The sequence below is a fragment of the Vipera berus genome (assembly GCF_964194415.1).
Source record: "Vipera berus genome assembly, chromosome: 11".
NCBI lineage: Eukaryota > Metazoa > Chordata > Lepidosauria > Squamata > Viperidae > Vipera > Vipera berus.
The window spans coordinates 5,169,312-5,192,951 of NC_138214.1; the positions used below are offsets into that span (position 1 = coordinate 5,169,312).

Genomic DNA, 23,640 nt, shown 5'->3' on the forward strand with positions numbered 1-23,640 from the left:
AGGGAAACAACCGAGGATTAAAATGAAACAGTTGCAAGATGCTAAAGAAAATGGGGGCTTTGGACTACCGGACTGGGAAACATATTACCATGCAGCGGCGCTAACCTGTATTAGAGAATGGTGGAGCAGTGGGCTAACGCCTCCTTAAGTAACCTCAGCTGCCTGCAATTATTGCAGGTTCGCATCCCACCAGGCTCAAGGTTGACTCAGCCTTCCATCCTTCCAAGGTAGGTAAAATGAGGACCCAGATTGTTGGGGGCAATTAAGCTGACTTTGTAATAATGCCGCTTGGGGGTGTGTGAAAGCCCTAATAAGCAGGCATATACATAGAATGAAGGCTACTGCTAAGCTTGTAAGCCGCCCTGAGTCTTCGGAGAAGGGCGGGATATAAATGGAATTAAAATAAAAAATAAAATAAATAATTTTAAAGAATAAAAGATTATTAATTTTAGAAGGCCATGATTTGCAATTAGGCTGGTACGCATTCCTATGGAATGAGAAACGAGCTATATCAACATTTTCAAAACCATCAGATTAGACAAGCGCTACTCGAAATTTAGAATAAAATTAGAGAACAAAATTACATTAAAGTACCAGTCTTCTCATCTTCTCATCTGTTTTTAAAAGGAAGATATTTTTAACCACCACTGTGGTTTTTCTGGCTCCTTTGCACTTATTCAGAGTTTCAAAAAAATAAAAATAAAAATCTCTCTTCTCAATACTTAGTGACTAATCTCAGAACTTCGGATATTAAATATTTTGAGGTTTTATCTTCCCCAGGCATGTTCTAGTCCATGCTAATGGGATAGGAGAGAGACAAAAGAAAACAAAAGGAAGAAATGGCAAATAAAACAGTCAGGAAGGTTGCCCGCTTGGAGGAGGTTAAGGAGTTTTGCTGAGCTGCTTCACAGCCTCTGCAATTAGAGTTTGCTTTTCTAATTTATTTATTTATTTATTTACACTTGGAGGTCAAAGCCCTTGTTCAAGCAGGAGACCCCGTACCAAGTGGCTGTCCAATCTCTTCTTGAAAGCCTCCAGTGATGGGGCACCCACAACTTCTGAAAGCAAACCATTCCAGTGATTCATTGTTCTCACCCTCAGGAAATTTCTCCTTAGTTCTAGGTCACTTCTCTCCTTGATTAGTTTCCAGCATTCTCCTGGGACACCTATATTTGCCTTCATTCGTGAAGAGAGACCCTTCCACAACACAAAATATGTATTTGCTCCTTCTATGCCTCCAAGGTGTCATTTCAAGATGATGCTGGAAGCATTCTTCAAAAAAACAAAAGACAAAAATCAGACGAGGGGATGGATAACTATAGGTTCTTCCTCTGTCTCTTGGACTTTTCATATCTGCATCCTGCAGTCATTGATACAAAGCAGTATTGACTAATCTATTTTTGAGTGTCTTGGTGTCTCTTGGGATGCGGGGAATCGTTGCATAGTTGCTCAAAAGGCAATGCTGCAAACTGTCATTTGTTGCCCTTTGGACACCAATGTCCTCTGTTTACACAGCGTGACACAAAGTGGGGGGAGCACAGGTGGGAGAAGAGAAGGTGTACGGAGAGAGTAATGAAAAGTAAATGACGCGAAAGGATGCTTCTGGCTGCAGCTGGATGAGCACCAGGGGAGCCCAAAGAGAATGACCATCCTCTTATCTCTCGGCTGAATCTATTTTATGTAAGGATTAAATGCTGAACGGGGAAGCAAACAGGTTGTACTAGAATAACAGCCGTTCTTTCTCTACTGGAAAATACTGCCCATCTGTGGAAGCCAAGATTTGAGAACCAAATAATAAAAGACTGAGGCCAAGTATCTGTGTGGGTCGCACAAATGGAAAGATGGCATTACAAGGCCTGGGAAAAGAAATCAAATCTTTCCTGCTCTGTAGTCAGGAGAAGCCTTGGTTTAATTTCACTGTTCGGTTCATTCCATGAATTCATTCTTTATTCTGTTCTGAAATGAACAGCCCATCCTGGATGTAGCTTGGACCCAAACAACACAAGGCTTCATGCATCACAGTATTCATTGTATACGTCAGGGGTTCTCAACCGGTGGTCCGCGGACCTCTGGAGGGCCATGATGTCATCACAGGGGGTCAGCGAAGGCTTGATACAGTCTTGTGTTAGGTTTTTGTGGTCCGTGGCCATAGCCTGTGGCCACAAAAGGTATTATTTAAATGGGGTCCATGGTGAAGAAAAGGTTGAGAACCACTGATCTACATCATTGTAGAAGAAAAGAGAGGATGCTGGTTGAGAAAAAGTAAAATCCAGCATCCCCCTTCTACAATTTACAGCCCCTGTAAATCTGTGTTTTAGTGGAATTCCATGGTGGTCTCCCACTCCTGAGGAGGACTCAGGATGCCACCAGCAGTATTAAAAATGGCGGCTTGGTGGCAAACGTTTGAAAATTAGTGTGCATAGCTCGGTCTCTTTCTTTGCAAGTCCTTCAGTCCAGTTGGTGTGTGCCAGCTTAGGCTGGACACCTGGTGTCTCCAAAGGGTCTCTTATGAAGGATGTCTGAAGAGGCAGATGCCAGGTCACTTACTTCTTGCGAAACGTCAGGTCAGTCCTCCCTCTAGCCTGTTTACAGTTGCAACAGATGCTTAATGACTGTTCTCTTTTGTGATACGAATACGGAGCGCGTCTATGGGAGTACAAATTTGGCTTCGTGCGCAATTAGACAGCATGTATGGTCACATGAATTATGCATCCAACTTTCCCTTGAATCTGTTCCTGGGTAGAGCTGAAAAGCAGAGAAAGGCCACTTGTGAAATAACAATGCAAGATCATTGAAAGAAAACAACAACATGACTTTAAAAAGGTTCCCAGGTTAGTTTGTTTTGAGGGTTGGGTCAACGAGATTTGAAGCTCTCCACCCATTGAAACATTTCCTTCCATTCTTCTGTTGGGATGTTCTGTCTTCATTGAAAAAAAGTATATAAATCTGGGGAAGCACAGACAGGAAAACATCCCAGGTTTTACTTTAACAGCCACACTTTATTGAAGCTGATGGAGATAAAAACAACAACAACATTGTTCTACACTGCTGTGAAATGCAATTGAGTAGAGGGAGAACCTTTGATGGAAACGTAGTTTCCAAGAAGTGGTGGAGAAATGGTGATTTGGTGATCATGATGTAATGTGCGGGAATTGGGAAGCATCTGGAAATTGCTCCCTAATACTTCATAAATATTAAATGAACGAAATCCCTCAAAGTGGCTGAATACTTTATAAATAAAACCTTCAAGCAATGCATCTATCATGAAATGTATTTAGGATCACAAAATCTTTCTTGAGAAAACTCCCAATTCATAAGATGTTTGCTGGTTGCTTTTTATTACTTGATATATCTTTTAAAAAATGGGTTGGTGGCTAGTATAACCAGATTAGGAGGAAGCTTGCTTAAAAAAAACTGTTTCCCTTTGCAAAAACCTTTCTGGTTTCTGGAGTAGGATGTTGGGAATTTTGGCATTCTCAGTCCTGGTGAAGCTTAGCTAAGCCACCACCAGCTTATTTTAACTACTGACTTCTCCAATCTAATAAAACAAACATTTAATAATAATAAAAAGGAAGGAAGGGAGGGAGAGAGGGAGGGAGGGAGGGAAAAAAGAAGGAAGGAAGGATGGAAGGAAGGAAGGATAGAAGGATGGGAGGGAAAAAGGAAGGAAGGATAGAAGGAGGAATAGAAAGATAGAAGGATGGGAGGGAAAAAGGAAGGAAGGATGGAAGGAAGGAAGGAAGGATAGAAGGGTGGGAGAGAAAAAGAAAGGGAGGAAGGAAATGAAGGAAATAGTACCTCAAAATGCATTTTTTAAAAGAACTAAATTAGACTACTTTTTTCTTTTAACACATTCCACAGTCTACAACCAGGAACATTTTTCATTATTTCAGTATTATTTACCTCACCCATCATCAATCTCCCAAAATACAGCCGCAAGCAAATGGCTCACTGTTACCTTGATTTGATGTTCCTGGCAACAGAGATGGGTTGAAAGAAATGTGGGAAGCCAACTTCAAGTCCTTGTCACTTTGAATTTACTGCGTAAACTCTGGGGAAGACAAGGTGCCTTTTCCTCATGAAGTTATTAAGAAACCAGCTGATGGTTCATGAAATTGAGAAGCAGCTGAAACTCAACCATTTCCTTTCCTTTCTGCTATCCCCGGTTTTGGGAAGAAGAAGAAGAAGAAGAAGAAGAAGAAGGAGAAGGAGAAGGAGAAGGAGAAGGAGAAGGGGAAGGGGAAGGGGAAGGGGAAGAAGAAGAAGAAGAAGAAGAAGAAGAAGAAGAAGAAGAAGAAGAAGAAGAAGAAGAAGAAGAAGAAGAAGAAGAAGAAGAAGAAGAAGAAGAAGAAGAAGAAGAAGAAGAAGAAGAAGAAGAAGAAGAAGAAGAAGAAGAAGAAGAAGAAGAAGAAGAAGAAGAAGAAGAAGAAGAAGAAGAAGAAGAAGCCAGGCAGAAAGTACAGGGCTGCATATATCACTTAGGATGCATCATTTATTTTTAATATTTTTAGTCCATTTTTTTAAAAAAAACAATCCAACACTTACAAGTAAGTATCAAGGTAACAACTACAAGCTCACGGAACAGAGGTTTTGGGCACCGCAAAGTAATGAGTCAGCCAAGCGGGATGTTCAACATGTTCAAAGCTGTTTACCCCCATCCTGATAGGTTCATGTGTTGGCCTCCAGGATGCAGAATTGTTAACTGGGACATTTCTGTGGAAGACGCCTCTCCAGAGTGAGAAAGATTTCCAATAAATTTCCACAGTCATTTCTCTCAGTTTGAGCATGGGCCAGGTAGATCTGAAATGTAAACTCGGTGAGATTGAATCGGACAGAAGAAAGAGTCTCTTTGGAGAAGCAGTATCTCCTTCAGCATAAGGACTGCAAGGAATGAAAAATCAGACGAGAAAAACAGATTTGTATGCTAATATGTGTCACCCAAAGCAGACGCTACGAGGCTAAGTGGCGAAGGAAGGATGTTTGAGGTCTTTCCACACTGGAAAGAATCGGTGGAGTGAAAGGTTTTCCCCCCACTTCTGAGCAAGGGATTCGATGCTTCTGAAATGTCCTTTTTTCGTGATCGAGGTATCTCCCTTGCCAGGCGAGAGACAATGAAGATGATCAGTTAGAAGAGAAGCTTTCTGCTGAGGTGGTTATTATTTGCAGAAATATTAGAAAAATGTTTATATTTAATTGCTATTTATCAAAACAACAAGAATTGTAAGAATATAATTGGAAGAAGAGAAAATCAAGCAAAGCTACTATGTGGACTGTAGAAGCATAGAAACTAATTGTTATTCATTGTTTTTTTTTTAAAAAATATAAACCCAGACAACACGCTGTTTACCAAATATTAAGGGGATTATGTTTTTTTTTTTTAAAAATCAATAAGGCATTTTAAAAAAAAGAAATGTCCTTGTTCTGTACCAGCCTGCTACCGGCCCTGCAGAAAAGGCAGGGACAACCCCTTTACAAACGGCAAGAGGCTGGAATTAAGCCTGACAAATTTATTAACATAAAACAGAGCAAAACAAGACACGAACCATGAAACAGGAGCTATGAAACAGGAACTATACAAGCGGTTGCCTTCAGCCAACCAGCCCTCCCACGCATTCCCCTTTTATACAGTTCAGGGCGTGGCTTCTCTCTGCCTCCTTCCGAGGTGCCCCATTGCCTTCCTCTGTTTACTCCTGATTGACTGCCTCCTGCGTCGGGCGTCCTTGAACAGGGCCAGCTGTGGGTCATCTTCATCCACGCTGTCAGGCTCACACAGCTGGGTCTCCGTCGTGACCAGGTGGGAGGGGCCTGGCTGAGGGCTCTCATCAGCAAGCTCTTCAACACCCCCCTCCTTCTCTGAGTCGTCCGACCCAACTGCCGAACCCACAGGCTGACCCTGAATCCCAACAGTCCTCTTTTCCATTTGCATTTGCAGTTAGTTCATAACAATGGGGAGGCGGAGACATTTTGGTCCCTAGGTGAAACTCTTCTTTTGCAGAATGTATTGCAGAAAGGATAGGAGCTGCTTTGCAAGTTTGGCCTCCCTTTGAGAAAGGGATGCTGTGAAATTGTCCATTGGAAGAAGCAATAGGAAGCAAACATCTACATGGGGGCCCCTTAGTCCTTAGCTCTCCCTCTATCCCCACTCCAGTGTAACGTTAACTTGTCCCTTCTGGAGAGCAAATTTGCAAGTCCACCTTGCCCAAGGGACTAAGCCATCTCCAATCAACTTCATTCTTTCTCCAGTCATACCAAGACCTATCAAATCACCAGCCACCGGCAATATAGTAGTCACTATCAGAATTAATAAATCACATGAAGCTATCACTTGCTTAAGCTTATGCATAAGCTTTTAAAAAGAAAATTAGGAATGAACACACCTAATGGAATGGAAGAGACACGGTGGCTCAGTGGGTTAGGATGCTGAGCCTGTCGATCAGAAGGTTGGCAGTTTGGCAAGTCAAATCCCGAGTGTCACGTAACAGAGTGAGCGCCTGTTACTCATCCCAGCTTCTGCCAACCTAGCAGTTCGAAAGCACGTAAAAATGCAAGTAGAAAAATAGGGACCGCTACGGTGGGAAGGTAACAGCGTTCCGTGCACCTTTGGCGTCTAGTCATGCCGGCCACATGACCACGGAGACGTCCTCGGACAAGCGCTGGCTCTTCGGCTTTGAAACGGAGATGAGCACTGGCCCCTAGAGTTGGAAACGACTAGCACGCATGTGCGGGGGAACCTTTGCCTTTACCTTAATGGAAAGGAAGGAAGGAAGGAAGGAAGGAAGGAAGGAAGGAAGAAAGAAAGAAAGAAAGAAAGAAAGAAAGAGAAAGAAAGAAAGAAAGAAAGAAAGAAAGAAAGAAAGAAAGAAAGAGGAAAAAGTGCAAGAAAACATAGAAAGTTAAAGAAAAATAGAATAAAAAAAGTGCAAAGCAGTGGCTTCTGATATTCTTCACAGCGGTTGAGTACAACTATATTTTAACTTTGAAGTTACACCATAATACTTTTCTTCCTATAATCTATTCTAAGCACCAAAGCTATAAATGACAATTCTTTTTTTTAAATGTTTATGCAAAAAAGTCCATAAGGTTTCCAGTCAGCAATAAACCTAGACAGTGTCTTTTCTCTGATCCAAGAAGCTAGTTAGAGCCATCTCAGCAAGATCTATCAATTTCTCCCTCTATTCTCCCTCCCAGGTAGTATCAAACCTAAGGCCTCTTGACTAAAATGACTTTGCTCCCCCAATGCATGTTCAGCGGAATCCTCCTCTTAGAATTTGACAGCTGCCTAAATGATTTGCATCAGAAGCTTCCTTTAGCAAAGGCATTTTCTGGGACCGAGTGCCCCGAAGTCACAACTAGGAGGACGGAGAGATTGACTGACTTAGCAATGTGTACTTATTCCGTCAAGACTTAACCAAGCGGTTGACTGAAGATCAACCATGACAACTGTCAAACACCCCTAGAAGCTCAGTTCAGGGCTACCTCAGAAGCCTTTTGTATAATTGACAACTCTCCAACTATTAGTAATCCAAGTCAGAGGTCAGAATGGAAAGCTAAGATGCTTCTCAATGTCCAGATATGTTAAATACCACAAGGCCACTCTGAGCTTTCTTATATTGCCAATGACCAACGGGGTAGACCGTTTCTCACACATAACAGAAGGCATGGGTGAAGATGCATCTGTTAATCATAGCCTGAGTGAAATGAATAGCTCTTTCTAAAACAAAATTCCACATAGATCTGGGTTCAAAGATCACCCTGAGCTATTGTGCGTTGAACTGTAGTTTCCTGTCTAAACCACATTTTTTGGGGGGGAGGGTTTTTTTTATACAATATATTAAGCTCAAATCAAACCAAGCGGGTTGAATCTTGGTCAACAGAGCAGTTGAAGTTCGTCATGCCTTAGAGAGCAATTGCATCAGAAACTTTGCGATATTAGGGGTTGCATCGAGTGTGCTTCAGATCCAGGTCCTCAGTGCATTGTCCAAAGCCAGCTGTTTATTTTAATTTACTGAGTAAACCACATTTTAGCCCACACTGAATTAAGTCAGTACATCTTGAAGCAGAAGCACAGAATTTGGTTGTTTGTTTTTTAATGATTGTGAGCTGTCCAGGATCACTTAAGTGAGATGGCTAGTTATATAAATCAAGTCAAATCCAATCAAAAATCAGATCAAATCCTCAATGTCAATAAAGAGGGAACGCAGGAACAGCAAACCAATGGAGATTGGATATCATTGAATTATGGTCCCCAGCATGCTTAGGAAACATAATCAGTGGTGAGGCAGGCTGGGAACTGTAGTTCAGCTTCGCTGAAATTTCACTGGTTGACTAGTCTTCAGATAGCACCAGATCCTTCTAGGACACAAGAAGGCACAAATGAAGAGATGAGCCAAAGAACAAATACACAATGCCAGAAGACACAAAACAGACCCAGAGCAAAAATTTAAGAGCAGGCCCAACTAAGAGCCTGGAACTTACATTGTGGGTTTTTTTTCCTTTCACCAATATATGTATTAACCAATTTTTCTTCTATATTATTTTCCTGGTAGGATTGCTTTTCCCGTGTTTTGAGATCCAAATAAAAAGAATAGCTCTAAGGGTTTTGCGCCGCTGTTCTTGTTTTTTGACAACTTCCTCAAATTTTGGATGGCTTAATTCAAAGTCTGACAACATTACCAACTCAATCCAATGTCAACCGCCCTGAAAAAAAATGATGCTAGGGAATCTAAAAGATTAAAATAGACATCTGAAGACAATAGGGAAACAGTAAAATCGAATGACAGCGTACAAATGTGCTCTTTTACACCAATGTACTGAAGGATTTGGTCATAAATCAAACAAGGGACATGCAGTTGCTCCATACGAGAAACAAACGGCGTGCAGACAGGTAATTCATTTATGAAAAATGTAATTGTTTGCCAGAAAGAGAAGCTGGCAGAGAGTATGTGATGAATTCTGTGCAAAAGTCGAAGATGCCTGGGAGGTAAATGCATCCTTCAAAATGCTTTTCAGGTGCTACCTTTTTTGGGGGGGAGGGGCTCTTTTTGGAGATTAAAAAGAATACAACATATACAGTACAGATCATTTACTGCGGGTATGGAGAAAAATAACAGCAAGGTGGTTTAGCAAAGTCAGTTCGAGTGCATAGCATCTCCTTTTTACCTGGAAAAATCGTTGAACCTCTCAACAATTGTTAAAGAACATCAAAGGCTTCTAAGAAGCCGAACTTTAATAGACCTCTAATCCTGATTTGCAGGAATTCTGAAAATTAAACCTGTATAAAACAGATGTCAGAGATGCTTGAGACAGCCATGACTTTTGAACAATTCATATATTCACACCAAAGATGTGTATATGTATGTGTATAATGGCCTTCAAATCTTATCATTATTTGTGGGTGCTACACTTCTTATTTTGTGCTGTTAGTTTTACCCATCACACAGATAATAATAATAATAATAATAATAATAATAATAATAATAATAATAATAATAATAATAATAATGATGATGATGATGATATAAAGTTGGAAGGGACCTTGGAGGTCATCTAGTCCAACCCCCTGCTCAGGCAGGAAACCCTATACCATTTCAGGCAAATGGCTGTCCAGTCTCTTCTTAAAAACTTCCAGTGTTGGAGCATTCACCACCTCTGGAGGCAGGTTGTTCCACTGGTTAATTGTTCTAACTGTCAGGAAGTTTCTCCTTAGTTCTAGGTTGCTTCTCTCCTTGACTAGTTTCCATCCGTTGCTTCTTGTCCTGCTTTCAGGTGCTTTGGAGAATAGCTTGACTCCCTCTTCTTTGGGGCAGCCCCTGAGATATTGGAACACTGCTATCATGTCACCCCTCACACTTCTCTTCATTAAACTACACATACCCAATTCCAGCAACCGTTCCCTATATATCCATTCTGTAGTCTGAGTTGCCTTAGCATGTTCTGTTAACAGAACTGTTGTGGCTTGCCGGCATTTTATGGGTTACCATACTGGGAGAATCCAGACCGTTGTGGTTTATTCAATAAACCATTAATTAGCTTTATGTGAGGACACAGCCAATATTTCTGAGTTTCCAGGAGCGTGCAAACCACAAAAGATGAAATCTGAGTCTCAAATTTGCCAGTCATTTTGAACCTATTCAATGGATTTATTCTAACAGAGCCAGTTTGGTCTAGTGGTTAAGGCTCCAGGCTACCTTAGCCATGAAAGCCAGCTGTTGTGACCTTGAGCCAATCACCACAAAACTGAGAGTTCTAGTCCCGCCTTAGTCATGGGCCAATCACCAGGAGACGGTGAGTTCTAGTCCTGCCTTAGTCATGAAAGCCAGCTGGGGGACTTTGGGCCAATCACCAGGAGATGGTGAGTTCTAGTCCTGCCTTAGTCATGAAAGCCAGCTGGGTGACTTTGGGCCAGTCACCAGGAGACGGTGAGTTCTAATCCTGTCTTACCCATGAAAGCCGGCTGGGTGACTTTGGGCCAATCACCAGGAGACTGGGACTTCTAGTCCCACATTAGGCACGAAAGCCAGCTGGGAGACTTTGGACCAAACACCAGGAGACGGTGAGTTCTAGTCCCACCTTAGCCATGAAAGCCGGCTGCATGACTTTGGGCCAATCACCAGGAGATGGTGAGTTCTAGTCCTGCCTTAGTCATGAAAGCCAGCTGGGTGACTTTGGGCCAGTCACCAGGAGACGGTGAGTTCTAATCCTGTCTTACCCATGAAAGCCGGCTGGGTGACTTTGGGCCAATCACCAGGAGACGGTGAGTTCTAGTCCCACATTAGGCACGAAAGCCAGCTGGGAGACTTTGGACCAAACACCAGGAGACGGTGAGTTCTAGTCCCACCTTAGCCATGAAAGCCGGCTGCATGACTTTGGGCCAATCACCAGGAGACAGTGAGTTCTAGTCCTGCCTTAGTCATGAAAGCTGGCTGGGTGACTTTGGGCCAGTCCCTTTCTCTCAGCCCAACTCACCTCACGGGGTTGGTGTTGTGGGGTAAAATAGGAGGAGGAAAGAGTGTTAGATATGTTTGCTGCCTTGAGTTATTTCTAAAAATCATAAAGGCGGGATACAAACAAAAACAGAGGCTGTGTGCCTGTGCAAATGGCCATTGAAGCTTTGAGGCAGTTGAGTTGGCTCGACACGTTGCATCAATTTAGTGCTACATTAGGGTTTTGCCTCAGTGGCTTTCAGATCGATGCTCGGTGTGGGCCACACTACTTGCTGAAGCCTGCTTTGCTAAATAGTCTACAGATATGGCTTGCTGGGCCCTGCAGTGCCAAAGTCTTCAAGGGCTCAACAGCCAGACGGTTCCAAGATACTCTGACACACAAGAATGAAACAAATCCTATGACAATGTTAGGGTCCAGTGTGTGCTTTATCTGTTCTTTGACCCGCGCCTGATTAAAATATAAGGAAGAAGCTACCTCTGTGTTGCAGATCCAGAGAGTGTGGTTTCCTCGTGCAAAGGTTGTGTTAATCTAAACCCAGGGCAAATTGCTATTCAGCTAACCATGATTTTTCACTGCGTAAGCACAGCTCTTATGTACCTTGCCTTTGCTATTTGACCACGAAGGCCAACAGGCAGATACAGGGTTGTCCTTGTATAGCTGCAAAAAGACCTTATTTTGGGAAATTGGCTCTTATTTTTTTTTTACTCTTTTATTTCTTTTTTTAACAAGCAAGTTAAGTTAGAGGGATGTACATATGTGTGTAAGTAGGCATTCGTGTGTGTTTGTGAGTGTGTGTGTGAGAGAGAAAGAGAGCAAGAGAGAGAAAGACATTTGCAGAAAAAAAAATAAATGTCCAGACTGAATTCTCTTTTCCTTTATTTCTTAAAACAGTCTCTATGCTCTACCTACCTACCTACCTTTCCTACCTTTCCCCTTTGCTGCAAATCCAATATTTCTCATTGCAGTATTTGGCAATAGATGATATTTCCAGACCAACTCTGCTATAAAATAACTAGCTCAGGTCACAGCTTGAAATTACTCCAAAGAAAATAGACGTCCTCGGCAAGAGAGAGAGAGAGAGAGCACAGAGCTGTATGAAAAATCTTCCTGAAAGCAGACAGGAGCTTGAGCTGGCTGCTTTTACATTCTTTGTGATGGTTTAAAGTGGTCAACGTGCTTGTTCCGGGTCAGATTCGCAAGAGTCACAAAACAGCACACGAGAAAGAAATCGACGTTCAGCAAGACACTGCTCAGTTGCTGGCATGGTGCATTTCCTGTAATGGCTCTGTTGGCCATAAAATGCTACACTGTGATATACCTCACATGTGGGGCCCTTGGTGGTTTCTAAGCTGGGTTATTTTCTTAAAAATCTTTCATGCTAGTACTGATGACATTACATAGTTGGGCCATGAAATGTCTGCAAGAAAACATAGCTCAGAGAGCACCAAGAACCTCACAGTCCTCCTCCTCCTCCTCCTCCTTCTCCTCTCCACACACCCCTCTCTCTTCTAGTACTGATGACATTACATAGTTGGGTCATGAAATGTCTGCAAGAAAACAACAAAGCTCAGAGAGCACCAAGAACCTCACAGTCCTCCTCCTCCTCCTCCTCCTCCTCCTCCTCTCCACACACCCCACTCTCTTCTAGTACTGATGACATTACATAGTTGGGCCATGAAACGTCTGCAAGAAAACAAAGCTCAGAGAGCACCAAGAACCTCACAGTCCTCCTCCTCCTCCTCCTCCTCCTCCTCTCCACACACCCCTCTCTCTTCTAGCACTGATGACATTACCTAGTGGGATCATGAAATGTCTGCAAGAAAACAACCAAGCTCAGAGAGCACCAAGGACCCTGCAGCTCAAGCCTGAGGTACAAAAATTCTCTTCTGTTGATAGCTAATCATGGTTAATGGGAAGAATCCAATAACCTGAGATTGCATAGTACATTGAACCACAAACTAGGATTATAGGCTGGTTTCAGTTCCCACATCAATAAATTAATCTAGCCTCTTGCTTAAAGCTAGTTGAGGAGGCACAAAAACTGGCTTGGAGATATAATTATAGTGATGTTTCCCTTATTGTCCCTTCTCCACACAAATACGTTGTTGTCTTTTTTTGCCCCGCTTTCTAAAATATGCACCAAACCTTCTATGGAGTCTCTTTTTCATTAAAAATAAAAAATTGGATCGTCAATACAGGGAGGGTTAATTTTTTGTAACCCAGTTTAGGAATACTCGAAGGAGAGAGAGCCAGAAGATAGGATTATTCCCTTCAATTGAAGTTGCATGTGCTTAACAGAAACCAAGGCCGAAGAACATCCAAAACACAAAGACGGATTTCTCAATTTTGTTCCAAACGGTGGCTTATTGAATAAACCATAATCAATCAGGCTTACCTAAAGTCTAAGCTATAAACTGTGAAGGTCAAAGTACAGACGACGAAGAAATATCTTGTTACCAAAAATAAGGGGGGGGGGGAGTACAAACCAACAGATTTTATTCCAGCAACTCACCTCCAGCTTTGTCAGCTTTATGTGAAAAAAAAGTTCCTCCAATCAAGGTTTTAAAAGTTTTACTTCTTGATTCTCGCCCATCCATGTTATAGATGTAGGTCATCACTGATGGCCTTAATGCTTCCTACTCACAAAGAGGACTTTATTCACAAGTGGTACGAAGGATATTTATTACACATAAGGATCCTGGTTTTCCTTTTGCACGCCACCGTTTTCCAACCGCAGAGATTTTCTTTTCTTTTCTTTTCTTTCCTGGGTCAAAAGCGCCAAAGTGCTTCTGCGGTGAAAGGATTTGCCGGTGACATCACCGCCATCCAGGGGATGCCCAGTCGGGGGTTCCTTTCATGTCCCCATGAAATTACCCACTGGACTTGTACCCATTAATCTCCTCACGCTCGCCCACTTTTGAACTGCTGGGTTGGCAGGAGCTAGAGCATGTGACGGGAGCTCACCCTTACCCACAGCAGCAACGGGTCTCAAACACAAGGCTGCTGATGGTCAACCCAGCATTCTAACCTCATGAGCCACCACACTCTATAGCAGGGGTCTTCAAACTCGGCCCTTTTATGACTCATGGACTTCAACTCCCAGAATTCCTCAGCCAGCATGCCTGGCTGAGAAATTCTGGGAGTTGAAGTCCATGAGTCATAAAAGGGCCGAGTTTGAAGACCTCTGCTCTATAGTCTATAGCACAGAGATGCATTAGTTAATTAATCGAATGAATGAATGAATGAATGAATGAATGAATGAATGAATGAATGAATGAATGAATGGTTTCTCTCTTGAGTTAAGATCAAAGGACTTTGTGGACTCAACCATTCTTGGCACTCTTATCCTATTCTCTTCTTGGAGGGTTTTTGACTAGCTAATCTAGTCTAGAACCCTGAGATTTCTTTGTGGTTCTGGATCCAAGTGCTAAGACAACCTACCTCATACTGAATAATTCAAGTATCCCAAACAACATGATGCCTGTCTTGAAGGGGAAGCCCTCAAACCAGCTAGCCCTGCAAAAACTCAAGGTTGTTGAATGTCTATGGAGATTCTCAGTCAGCAAGGCGATTGTCCCAAAGGTGCTTTTTCCAAAAATAATAATAATAATAATTAAAAAAATCAACTGGACTTTCTTGTTTTTTTTCCCCTTTGAAACTGCCGAGAAAATCCAGTTGCCTTTGGGAAAAGCATCTTTGGGATTCCAGGAGATTGCCAAGTTGAAATTCCATGGCCCAGAGTGAGGAATACTGGGAGTTGTAGTTTATTAACATCTGGAGGGCCACATGTTTTTATCCCTCCCATAGATGAGGAGTATGTGTGTTCATTTAAGAGAGTGGATGAGAAGGATGTGTACATAGGCACGCAGCCAGGAAACTGTGTTGTGCTTTCAACTGATATGATCCTTCGGATGGGGTGGAGAAGGCGGCGGCGGGGGGGGGGGGGTGTCTTCTGGGTCTTCCCCTGCCTCACTTTCTATGGTAAATGTACAAATCTGCATCTAGAAACTCAGTGGAGGTGGTGGGGGTGGGGGTTGGAGAAAGAGAGAGACAGAGAGAGAAATTGATTTTATGCAAAAGCATGTCATGGTTTTTAAATGCTGTCTCTTTCATTTAAGGTAACATTATATGATGTATTTCCACTTATTTTATAATTCACAGAGAGGTTCCTGGACTGCAGAATAGGCTCAAAGGGAGGTTGAACCTCTAGAGAGCCCATTGTTAGTAAATCTATTTTTTTTTAAAGCCCCATAAAACCATTCTCCCATTAAAACCCATCTTGACTCGAAAAATAAACCTCATCCATTTCAAGAGGCCTTTTGCTAACAAGCCAAAATTAGAATTGGAGAGAGGAGGGAAGTGTGTGGGGTGTGTGTGTGTGTGTGTGTGTGTGTGTGCAGGCAAGATTGCAGCCAGGCAGAGCTGGGTAAAATAGATGGAGTTTAGCAGCAGGTAAGCTTAACTAAGGTTTGAACTCTGATGCAAAAGAAAAAAAAAGAGAGAGAGGTTGCTTTCTAGTTTCAATTTTTGGGGAGGAAGAAGTATGCGTGTCACAGGGTCTGGATGTCCAGGTGGTATAAATACGAATTGCTTTCTTTTTCTGGTTTGTTTTTTTTAAAAAACGAGCCACCGAAGATGCAGAGACAGATCCCTTAGGATGATAGCAGGGGAGGTTATATATCTGACAGCACCGTGCGACAAAGCTCTGTGTGAGAGTGCGCGAGAGACCGAGAGACAGGGAGAGAATCTAGCAGCAGCAGCAGATGCTCGCTTGGAAGCTGAGCTGAATGAGTTGTTTAAGATCTGACCTCATCCTTTCCCCAGGATGGATTCACCCCACTGCTACAGCGAGTGAGGTTCTTCCAAGTAGTAGCCGAACTGTGGAAGACCTGCAAACAGAGGACGAAAAGGAGAGAAGCAAAGTCAGACCTATCTGAGGGGGATGGAGACCAGCGATTGAGGAACTCAGAAGATAAACAGGATCCTATTTCCTTTTCTTAGAATAACACACTTTCTTTTCTTTTCTTTTTTGCTTGCTTCCTTGATTGCAGGACTGCCTTTCCTTTTATATCTCTATCTCTATCTCTGTATAAATAACCTTCAGCTTGCCAAGATGTCAGTCTCCGGAAAAAAGGAATTTGATGTGAAACAGATCTTGAGGCTACGCTGGAGATGGTTTAGCCATCCATCTCAGAACGCCACCAGCCCCGGAGTCTGGCTGCAACAGGAAGGATATGAACATCGAGGGACCTCAGTTCAAAACAGGCTGAAGAATCACTCCTGGGACAGGAGTCGGCTGAAAAAGAACAACAACCCTCTGCATCCTAACCTCCTGGTGCCAGGACCCAGCCTGACTCCTCTGGCTCAGCAGCCGGCTTCTACCTGCCCCCATGAGAGCCTTCCCACACCTCTGCAGGTAACTGAGGAGACGCCAAAAACAACGGGAAGCCCAGATCTGGCCGAGAAAGGAGAGGGCCACAGAAGCAGCCAGGAGTTACAGATGATTACTGAAGAGGACAGCCATGAGTCAGTCAAAAGGTAAGCCCTTTTTGACTTCACAATTCAAACTCTTGCACCTAAAAATAACCAGTTGGGTGGGAATCTATCCTGACGTTTTAGGGTAAGATATATAAGGGACGCGGTGGCTCAGTGGGTTAGGACGCTGAGCTTGTCGATCAGAAGGTCGGCAGTTTGGCGGGTCGAATCCCGAGTGCCGCGTAGCAGAGTGAGCGCCTGTTACTCGTCCCAGCTTCTGCCAACCTAGCAGTTCGAAAGCACGTAAAAATGCAAGTAGAAAAATAGGGACCACTACGGTGGGAAGGTAACAGCGCTCCGTGCGCCTTTGGCGTCTAGTCATGCCGGCCACATGACTACGGAGATGTCCTCAGACAAGCGCTGGCTCGTCGGCTTTGAAACGGAGATGAGCACCGGCCCCTAGATTTGGAAACAGCTAGCACGCTTGTGCAGGGGAACCTTTACCTTTACCTTTTTATGTATAGATTAACAGCAGTATGGTGACTCAAGATGAAGTACCCATGGAAAGATCTCTCGCTCCCCCTCCCAAAAGTCTACACCGAGGTGATGACTTCTTTAAGACCTGTGGACTTCAACTCCCAGAATTTTGCTTGCTGGGGAATTCTGGGAGTTGAAGTCCACAAGTCTTAAAGTTGTCAAGGTTGGACACCCCTGGTCTACAGTCTGTAATTGGACTCCAGAACTACAGTGAAGGGAGGGTTTGAAGTCAGGAGAGGAAAAGAGGACGAATTCATGGCTGCGTCACACACACACAACCTGAAGGGGTGGAATTAAAGCCAGGTGTCCAAAGCATTGGCTCTTGAAAAGATGGGCTTTCGACCCAGTTCCTTGCTCTTTAAATGAAACTAAATTGAGCTGAAATACTCGCTTCCTCTGTAGCAACGTAAACAAGGCATTAAAAAAAAGGATTTTTGTGCTGTGCAAAATTGGGTTGTGTTTTGTGCCTGGTGTGGGGGTGGGGTGGAAAATATTCCTGCTTCATCTGTTTCTATCCCTTGCTTCTTCTCATAGCGTTTTCAGTAGCTCGGCAGAGCATTTGATCTTGGGTAAATAAACCAGTTGCAAATTGTCCTTTGTAGGCATTTGAATGAAAGGAGCACGCTGGGATACTCAGCATTATAGACACCAACATATTTACACCTACACACACACACACACACACACACTACACACATACGCACCGTGTTTGTACAGATGTATGTATGCTTCCTGCTTTTGATCTTGCTGCAGCTGTCCATTGCCTCATTGATAAAATATAATTAACCTTGAACTGGGCTGAGACACAGCTTTACAAAGATTTACTGCACGTTCAAAAACTGTGTTCAGCTCCAGGGCAATTTGCTGTGAGATGAAGCTAAAGGCTGGTTCCCTATTGCAGAATTGCATACTTAAGTTTGGACGGAGCTTCTTGGAATCAAGTTAAACGTCTTCAGGATTCAATAGGACTTGAAATGTGTGACAGGGCAAACTTAGCGGAGCAACAACTTTGCTGTTAACAAACAAAAAATCCTTTTTCAGGATTCTAGTATACCCACAGCTATCTCTGTGCTTCTTTTTTTATCCACCTACCAAATCCTATGCTAAATTTGAGGGATCAAAAATCTCCCTTTATGGGTATGATAAATGTACAGCTCCATTGTTTTTTTATTATTATTATTATTTGACTGTGTTTTTACAGCAGCCTTCTCAACGATTAGCAAATCAGGACCATCACTTCTGCCCCTCTTTTGATAGTTCAAATTTTGCTGGCAAACAGGAAATGTCAGCAAGGGATGAAAATGTGAAATCAAAGATGGATATAGACTAGGGCAGGGGTAGGCAACCTTGGCTCTTTTATGACTCGTGGACTTCAACTCCCAGAATTCCTGAGCCAGCCATGCTGAGGGGAAAGGGAGAGCTTTCCAAGCTGAGCCATGCTGGCTCAGGAATTCTGGGAGTTGAAGTCCATGAGTCATAAAAGAGCCAAGGTTGCCTACCCGTGGACTAGGGTAATTTTTGACTTCACAAGACCATACCTTGCAGTCTGTCATGAGCCTGGACAGATAAAAGAAAGTCCCTTTAGTAGTTCTTCAGGCAAGCTGATGGGACTCCCTGCCACAAGCCACTAAGGTGGCCACTCTTAGAGGGCTTTAAAAACAGTCAAATTAATGACCAGCTGGTTCATTGATAATTCAATGCATTGCGTAAATCCAGAAAAATGAGTTAGTTCAGTAAGGTGATTGCCTGATGTGAAGGCAGCCAGTGACTTAAACGCTAGCAAAAAATATTTAATTTAAAGGCAAAATTGGGACATCTTAGACTTCCATGGTATATCAGTGGCAGGGTTGGTACATGATCCAAACCAAAGCTTTTTTGTTCATGTACGTACCAAAGCTTGGTCCATGATATCGTTCCTATCATTGTGTAGGTTTGGACGCCTTCTGTGGGCGTCATTTTGCTTTGAATGATCATGAGAAATAGCCATAAAGTTTTGGGTACATAACTGGTTGCTGTGCATGCAGGATGCTGGGCTACAGAGACGTGTGGCTTTATCTTGCAGCGCTGTAGATAACCGTTCTTTCTAAATGCTACTTTCCATGCCATTCTAGATGGCTTTGTGGTAGAGAGTTCCGACAGGGTGCAGTAAGTCTTGGCGGAAAGCCTCATGAAGCTTCACTCAGGCAAAATGTTCTGGTGGTTTTAGAAGATCATCTGAGAATGATGTCATCTGTTCATCCAGAACATCCCTTGAAGTTTTCTTTCGTTCTGAGTCACTTTTCAGGAATTCCCTTTCCCTGTTGGTTTGCCGAAACTGGAGCGTTTCCAGGAGAAGTAGAAAAGTAGGAAAACCTGGGAACTGATCTGACTTTTTGAAGAAGCCAGTGAAATCTAAGGCTCATCTACTTCAAGGTTATTTTCTCCCAATCAGAAACCTGTGGGAGGTGGACTAAGGAAGCATTGAGGCAACAGCTGTCTCATTGGTCAACCTTTCCACTGTTTCTTCTCAGTTCAAAAGGACAATTAGGACGTGAACTCCACTCGTGGATTCGTCTACCCCAGGGGTGTCAAACTCAATTTCATTGAGGGCCACATCAGCAGTGCAGTTGCCCTCAGGGGGCCGGGTGGGTATGGCCTGGGTGGGCGTGGCCTACTGGGTGGGCGTGGCTAAAGTGCGTATGGCCTACTCAGTGGGCGTGGCCAGCTCTACATTGTTCGCATCAAGGGTGCCTATGGGGGCCTGGGCAGGAGTGGGTCAGATCTGAGGGTCTCTGGGCCAGGGCCAAGGCAGTGGGGGCCATTCCCTCACTGTTTCCAGAATGGCTTCGCGGGCCGCATGAAACCACTTCGCGGGCCGGATCTGCCCCCCGGTCCTTGTGTTTGACATGTCTGGTCTACCCCCAAGAAGTAGGAGTTTTCCCACCCATTTCATCCTTTGAAAGGCTAGGAGGGTAGAGATGTAGCCATAAAGACGTGAATGAACTTGAGAAGCTTTAATGTCAAACAGACCCGAGATGTTCACGACTAGAGAAGTTCAGATACTGATCAGATGTGTGGAATTGAAACCCATTTCAATTCCAGGTCACATCTGTATTTTCCATACAGGTGACATTGAATTGGACCCACAAACTAATAGAAGCGTAATCTTATTTCAGTCTCCATAATGACTTCTAATCAGCATCCAAATAAGGTCAGGGTTGACTATGTAAAAAATCATTAAATCCTGAGTCTGCAGACTAGCAGTACGAGACCCAGAAGGTTAAACGCACACGTACCTCACTTTCAGAAAATAATGCTCAAAGACCCGTGACAGTTTTAGCTTCTGTTCTCTCCGTGTTGGATAATGAAATCAATAGTTTATTGTGCTTTTATCTATAACAAAAGGGAGACATGTGAAGAATGTTTATTGAAGTTAGAACACTGTCACACTTTTTAAATAATAATAAAAAAGATCTATTTCCCCCCCCTCTCCTATTTGGAATAGCAATTTACCAGGAAAACCATCTTGACTTATTGTCACAAATACTTACGATCAGATCCTTAGTTTTCATCAGATGTTCTCAAGGAAAAAAAAATCTGGGCAATGAAGTAAAAAGGAAGAGATGATTGTTTCTTTGGAGTCAGCTAGGCTTATCAAAAAGAGAACCGTGAAATATCCATCGCTGTATGGAAACAGTAACCTTGCCATTCAGAAAGGTATCCTGTATGGCATTAAAATATTCCTTTATATATATATAAAACAGCATATGCTCTTATGGGTGGCGTTAATGGGATTCACCTATGCCAGGGATCTTCAAACGTGGCCCTTTTATGACGTGTAGACTTCAACTCCCAGAATTCCTCAGCCAGGCCCGCTGGCTGAGGAATTCTGGGAGTTGAAGTCCAGCTGGCTGAGGAATTCTGGGAGTTGAAGTCCACAAGTCATAAAAGGGCCAAGTCTGAAGACCCCCTGACCTATGCAAATTCAGTACTGATTTAAGACACTGAGATAGTGGCACAGCTGATCGCCCAGAGCTGTAGCTGCTGCATTGCTGGAAGTTTTCAAGAAAAGATTGGAAGTTCATTTGTCCAGGATGGTATAAGTTCTCCTGCTTGAGACAAGAAGCAACAGATGGAAACTAACCAAGGAGAAAACCGACCTAGAACTAAGGAGAAATTTCCTGACAGTGAGAACAATTAACCAATGGAACCTCTGGCCTCCAGAGGTTGTGGGTGCTCCGTCACTGGAGGTTTATAAGAAGGGATTGGACAGTCATTTGTCTGGAATGGTATAGGCTTCCTACTTGAGCTGGGGGTCAGACTAGAAGACCTCCAAGGTCCCTCCCAACTCTGTTATTTTGTTATTCTCTTAACTATAAGGACATACAGTATTTGGGGTGCACAGAATGCTGGTGATCTTCCTTTTGATGCGTAATCATTCATTGGTCCAGCTCGTCCAATCAAGGAGAGAATATGGCCGTGGGGAAGAGTTTTGGGCAAACAGAATCCCCTTCCACCCCATTTTAATGGTTGAACAATGAATGCATAACCGTTAGACCCCATGCAGGCAACAGGGAAAGACTTAGTTTGCTGCGTACCACAATTTCCTTCCTGAACTCATTCCATACACAGGTGTGCCTGTAGTTGATCTGCAGATTAGAGAGAATGTGTAGAAAAATGTTACGCTGGGCAGGTTCCCCAGAAGCATTTTACAGTGGAAATTTCTGCAGCCGCAGGCAGGATTGATGCAAATACTTTGAATACTCGTTTCTTGTCTACCAATCAATCACAAATTTCGAGCTAGGCAACTTCTTCTAACAACCTTTCTACTACATCCTTGTAGCCTTCCTCCCCTACCTTGGTTTTGCTTTCCTTCCATGACTGCAATCTTTCCTCAGGACCTGATTTGTAGAACTGATCCTCAATTCCTATTGGGACGATCCATATTACAATCAATGCATGGGGATTTATTATTTATTTATTAACTTTACGCTATCCATCTTTCCCACAAGGCGAACCCGGGTGGCTTACAAATGATAAAAAAAACCACACACACAAAATAATTAATAGGTTCTTTCTCTTATAAATGCAGTCATTCACGTCCACCTTTAAGCCATCGACACTCGCTGTGGATGTAACTTCTGATTTTCTATTTCTGTTTTTTCGCTTCTGTTTTTCTGTCCACCTCGTCGCAGTAACTAGCAACTTTCTTGCCTAGATATGTTAGATCCACTGTTTCCATGGCCATCCATGCTGTTCATATTCTGTGAAGTTGGTTTCCTAGCCAACCTCGTACACTGTTTCTATTAAAAAAAAAAAGTGGCTGGATCTGTTGATATTCTTCCCTTGCAGTTCTTCTTGCTGGAGTCAGAAATGCTTGTTCAAATAACGGAGACAAAAGACAACAGATAAAAGCCAATATATGATCTTTAGTTTGCTGTAGGCATTATATTATTTAAACAGAGCAGAACAGCCTCTGGACAAAGTAACTTTCAGGGTGATATTCTCAACCATACAGGTCAAGAGAAAGCACTATATTTTTCTGGGCACATATTTCAGATTGAATATTTATTTATTTATTATTGATTGATAGCCTGTCTTTATTATTATTTTTTTTACAAATTACTCAAGGTGGCAAACCACCACAATCTACATGTGAGGTGAGATGGGCCGAGAGAGAGGGATTAACCCAAGTCACCCAACTGGCTTTGGTGCTTAAGATGGAACTAGAGCTCACCATCACCTGGAGAATTGGCCCAAATTCACCTGGTGATTGGTCCAAATTTATTGGCTAAAGTGGGACTAGAACCTTGTCTCTTGGTGATTGGCCCAGGGTCACCCAGCTGGCTTTCATGCCTAAAGTGGGACTAGAACTCCCAGTCTTTTGGTGATTGGCCCAAAATCACCTAGTTGGCTTTCATGCCTAAGGTGGGACTAGAACTCCTTGTCTCCTGGTAATTGGCCCAAAGTCACCTATATGGTTTTCATGCCTAAGGCAGGACTATAACTCCCTGTCTCCTGGTGCTTGGCTCAAAGTTACCCAGCTAGCTTTCATGCCTAAGGTGGGATTAGAACTCACAGTCTCTAGCTTCCTAGCCCGGTCCTTTAACCACTAAGCCAATTTGCTCTCTTTTTATCCTCTAGATTTCAATTAGAAGTGCTGTTTTGAAAGTAATATTACACTTTCCTGTTTCTTTTACTGCCTTCTGGTGCTTTGGAAAATCTTTGTGGTGGCCCGTCAAATATTGGAACGCTGTTCTCGCATCTCCCCTAGTTCTTCTTTTTACTAGACTAGAGACATACCCAATTTCTGCAACTGTTCTTTCAACTTTGTGAATATTTTGTTAACGCTTGGGAAAAAACAACTTTTTAAAAAAGATTCTGCAGACCACAAATGAAAAGACAATCCAGTGCATGCAGGAAGAGCAAGTGGGTCAAAATGGTGTTTGTACCGGACTGGATTTCAATCAACAGGCAAATGTACACTCATTTTCAGGAAAACCTAAAACAGTTTATAGAAATGCAGTCTAAAAGCACTTAAGCATTAATGGACAATTGAAGGTTGTTTGATGGTTGAACCATGCATTTCTACACTATTTATAGGAGACTAAAAATAAACTATAAATAAAGAAGAACAAGCTATTGGTAAACATGTCCTGAGCTTTAGAAGGTTGTCCTTACTTTGTGTTGTTAGTCAAATATAAG

The 23,640-nt window shown here is 42.9% G+C and overlaps 1 protein-coding gene across 1 annotated transcript in view; it reads left to right on the top strand.

Annotated features, from left to right (window-relative positions):
* Positions 1–16,057: 16,057 nt before the first annotated feature.
* The window catches only part of KLHL4 (kelch like family member 4), a gene marked incomplete at its 5' end in the record, with an annotated part of 28,844 nt that continues 21,261 nt past the window's right edge, over positions 16,058–23,640 (top strand). The window contains one exon of the mRNA XM_081336949.1: positions 16,058–16,482. Within this exon, the coding sequence (XP_081193075.1) occupies positions 16,058–16,482 (425 nt within the window). The remainder of the gene's footprint in view (positions 16,483–23,640) is intronic.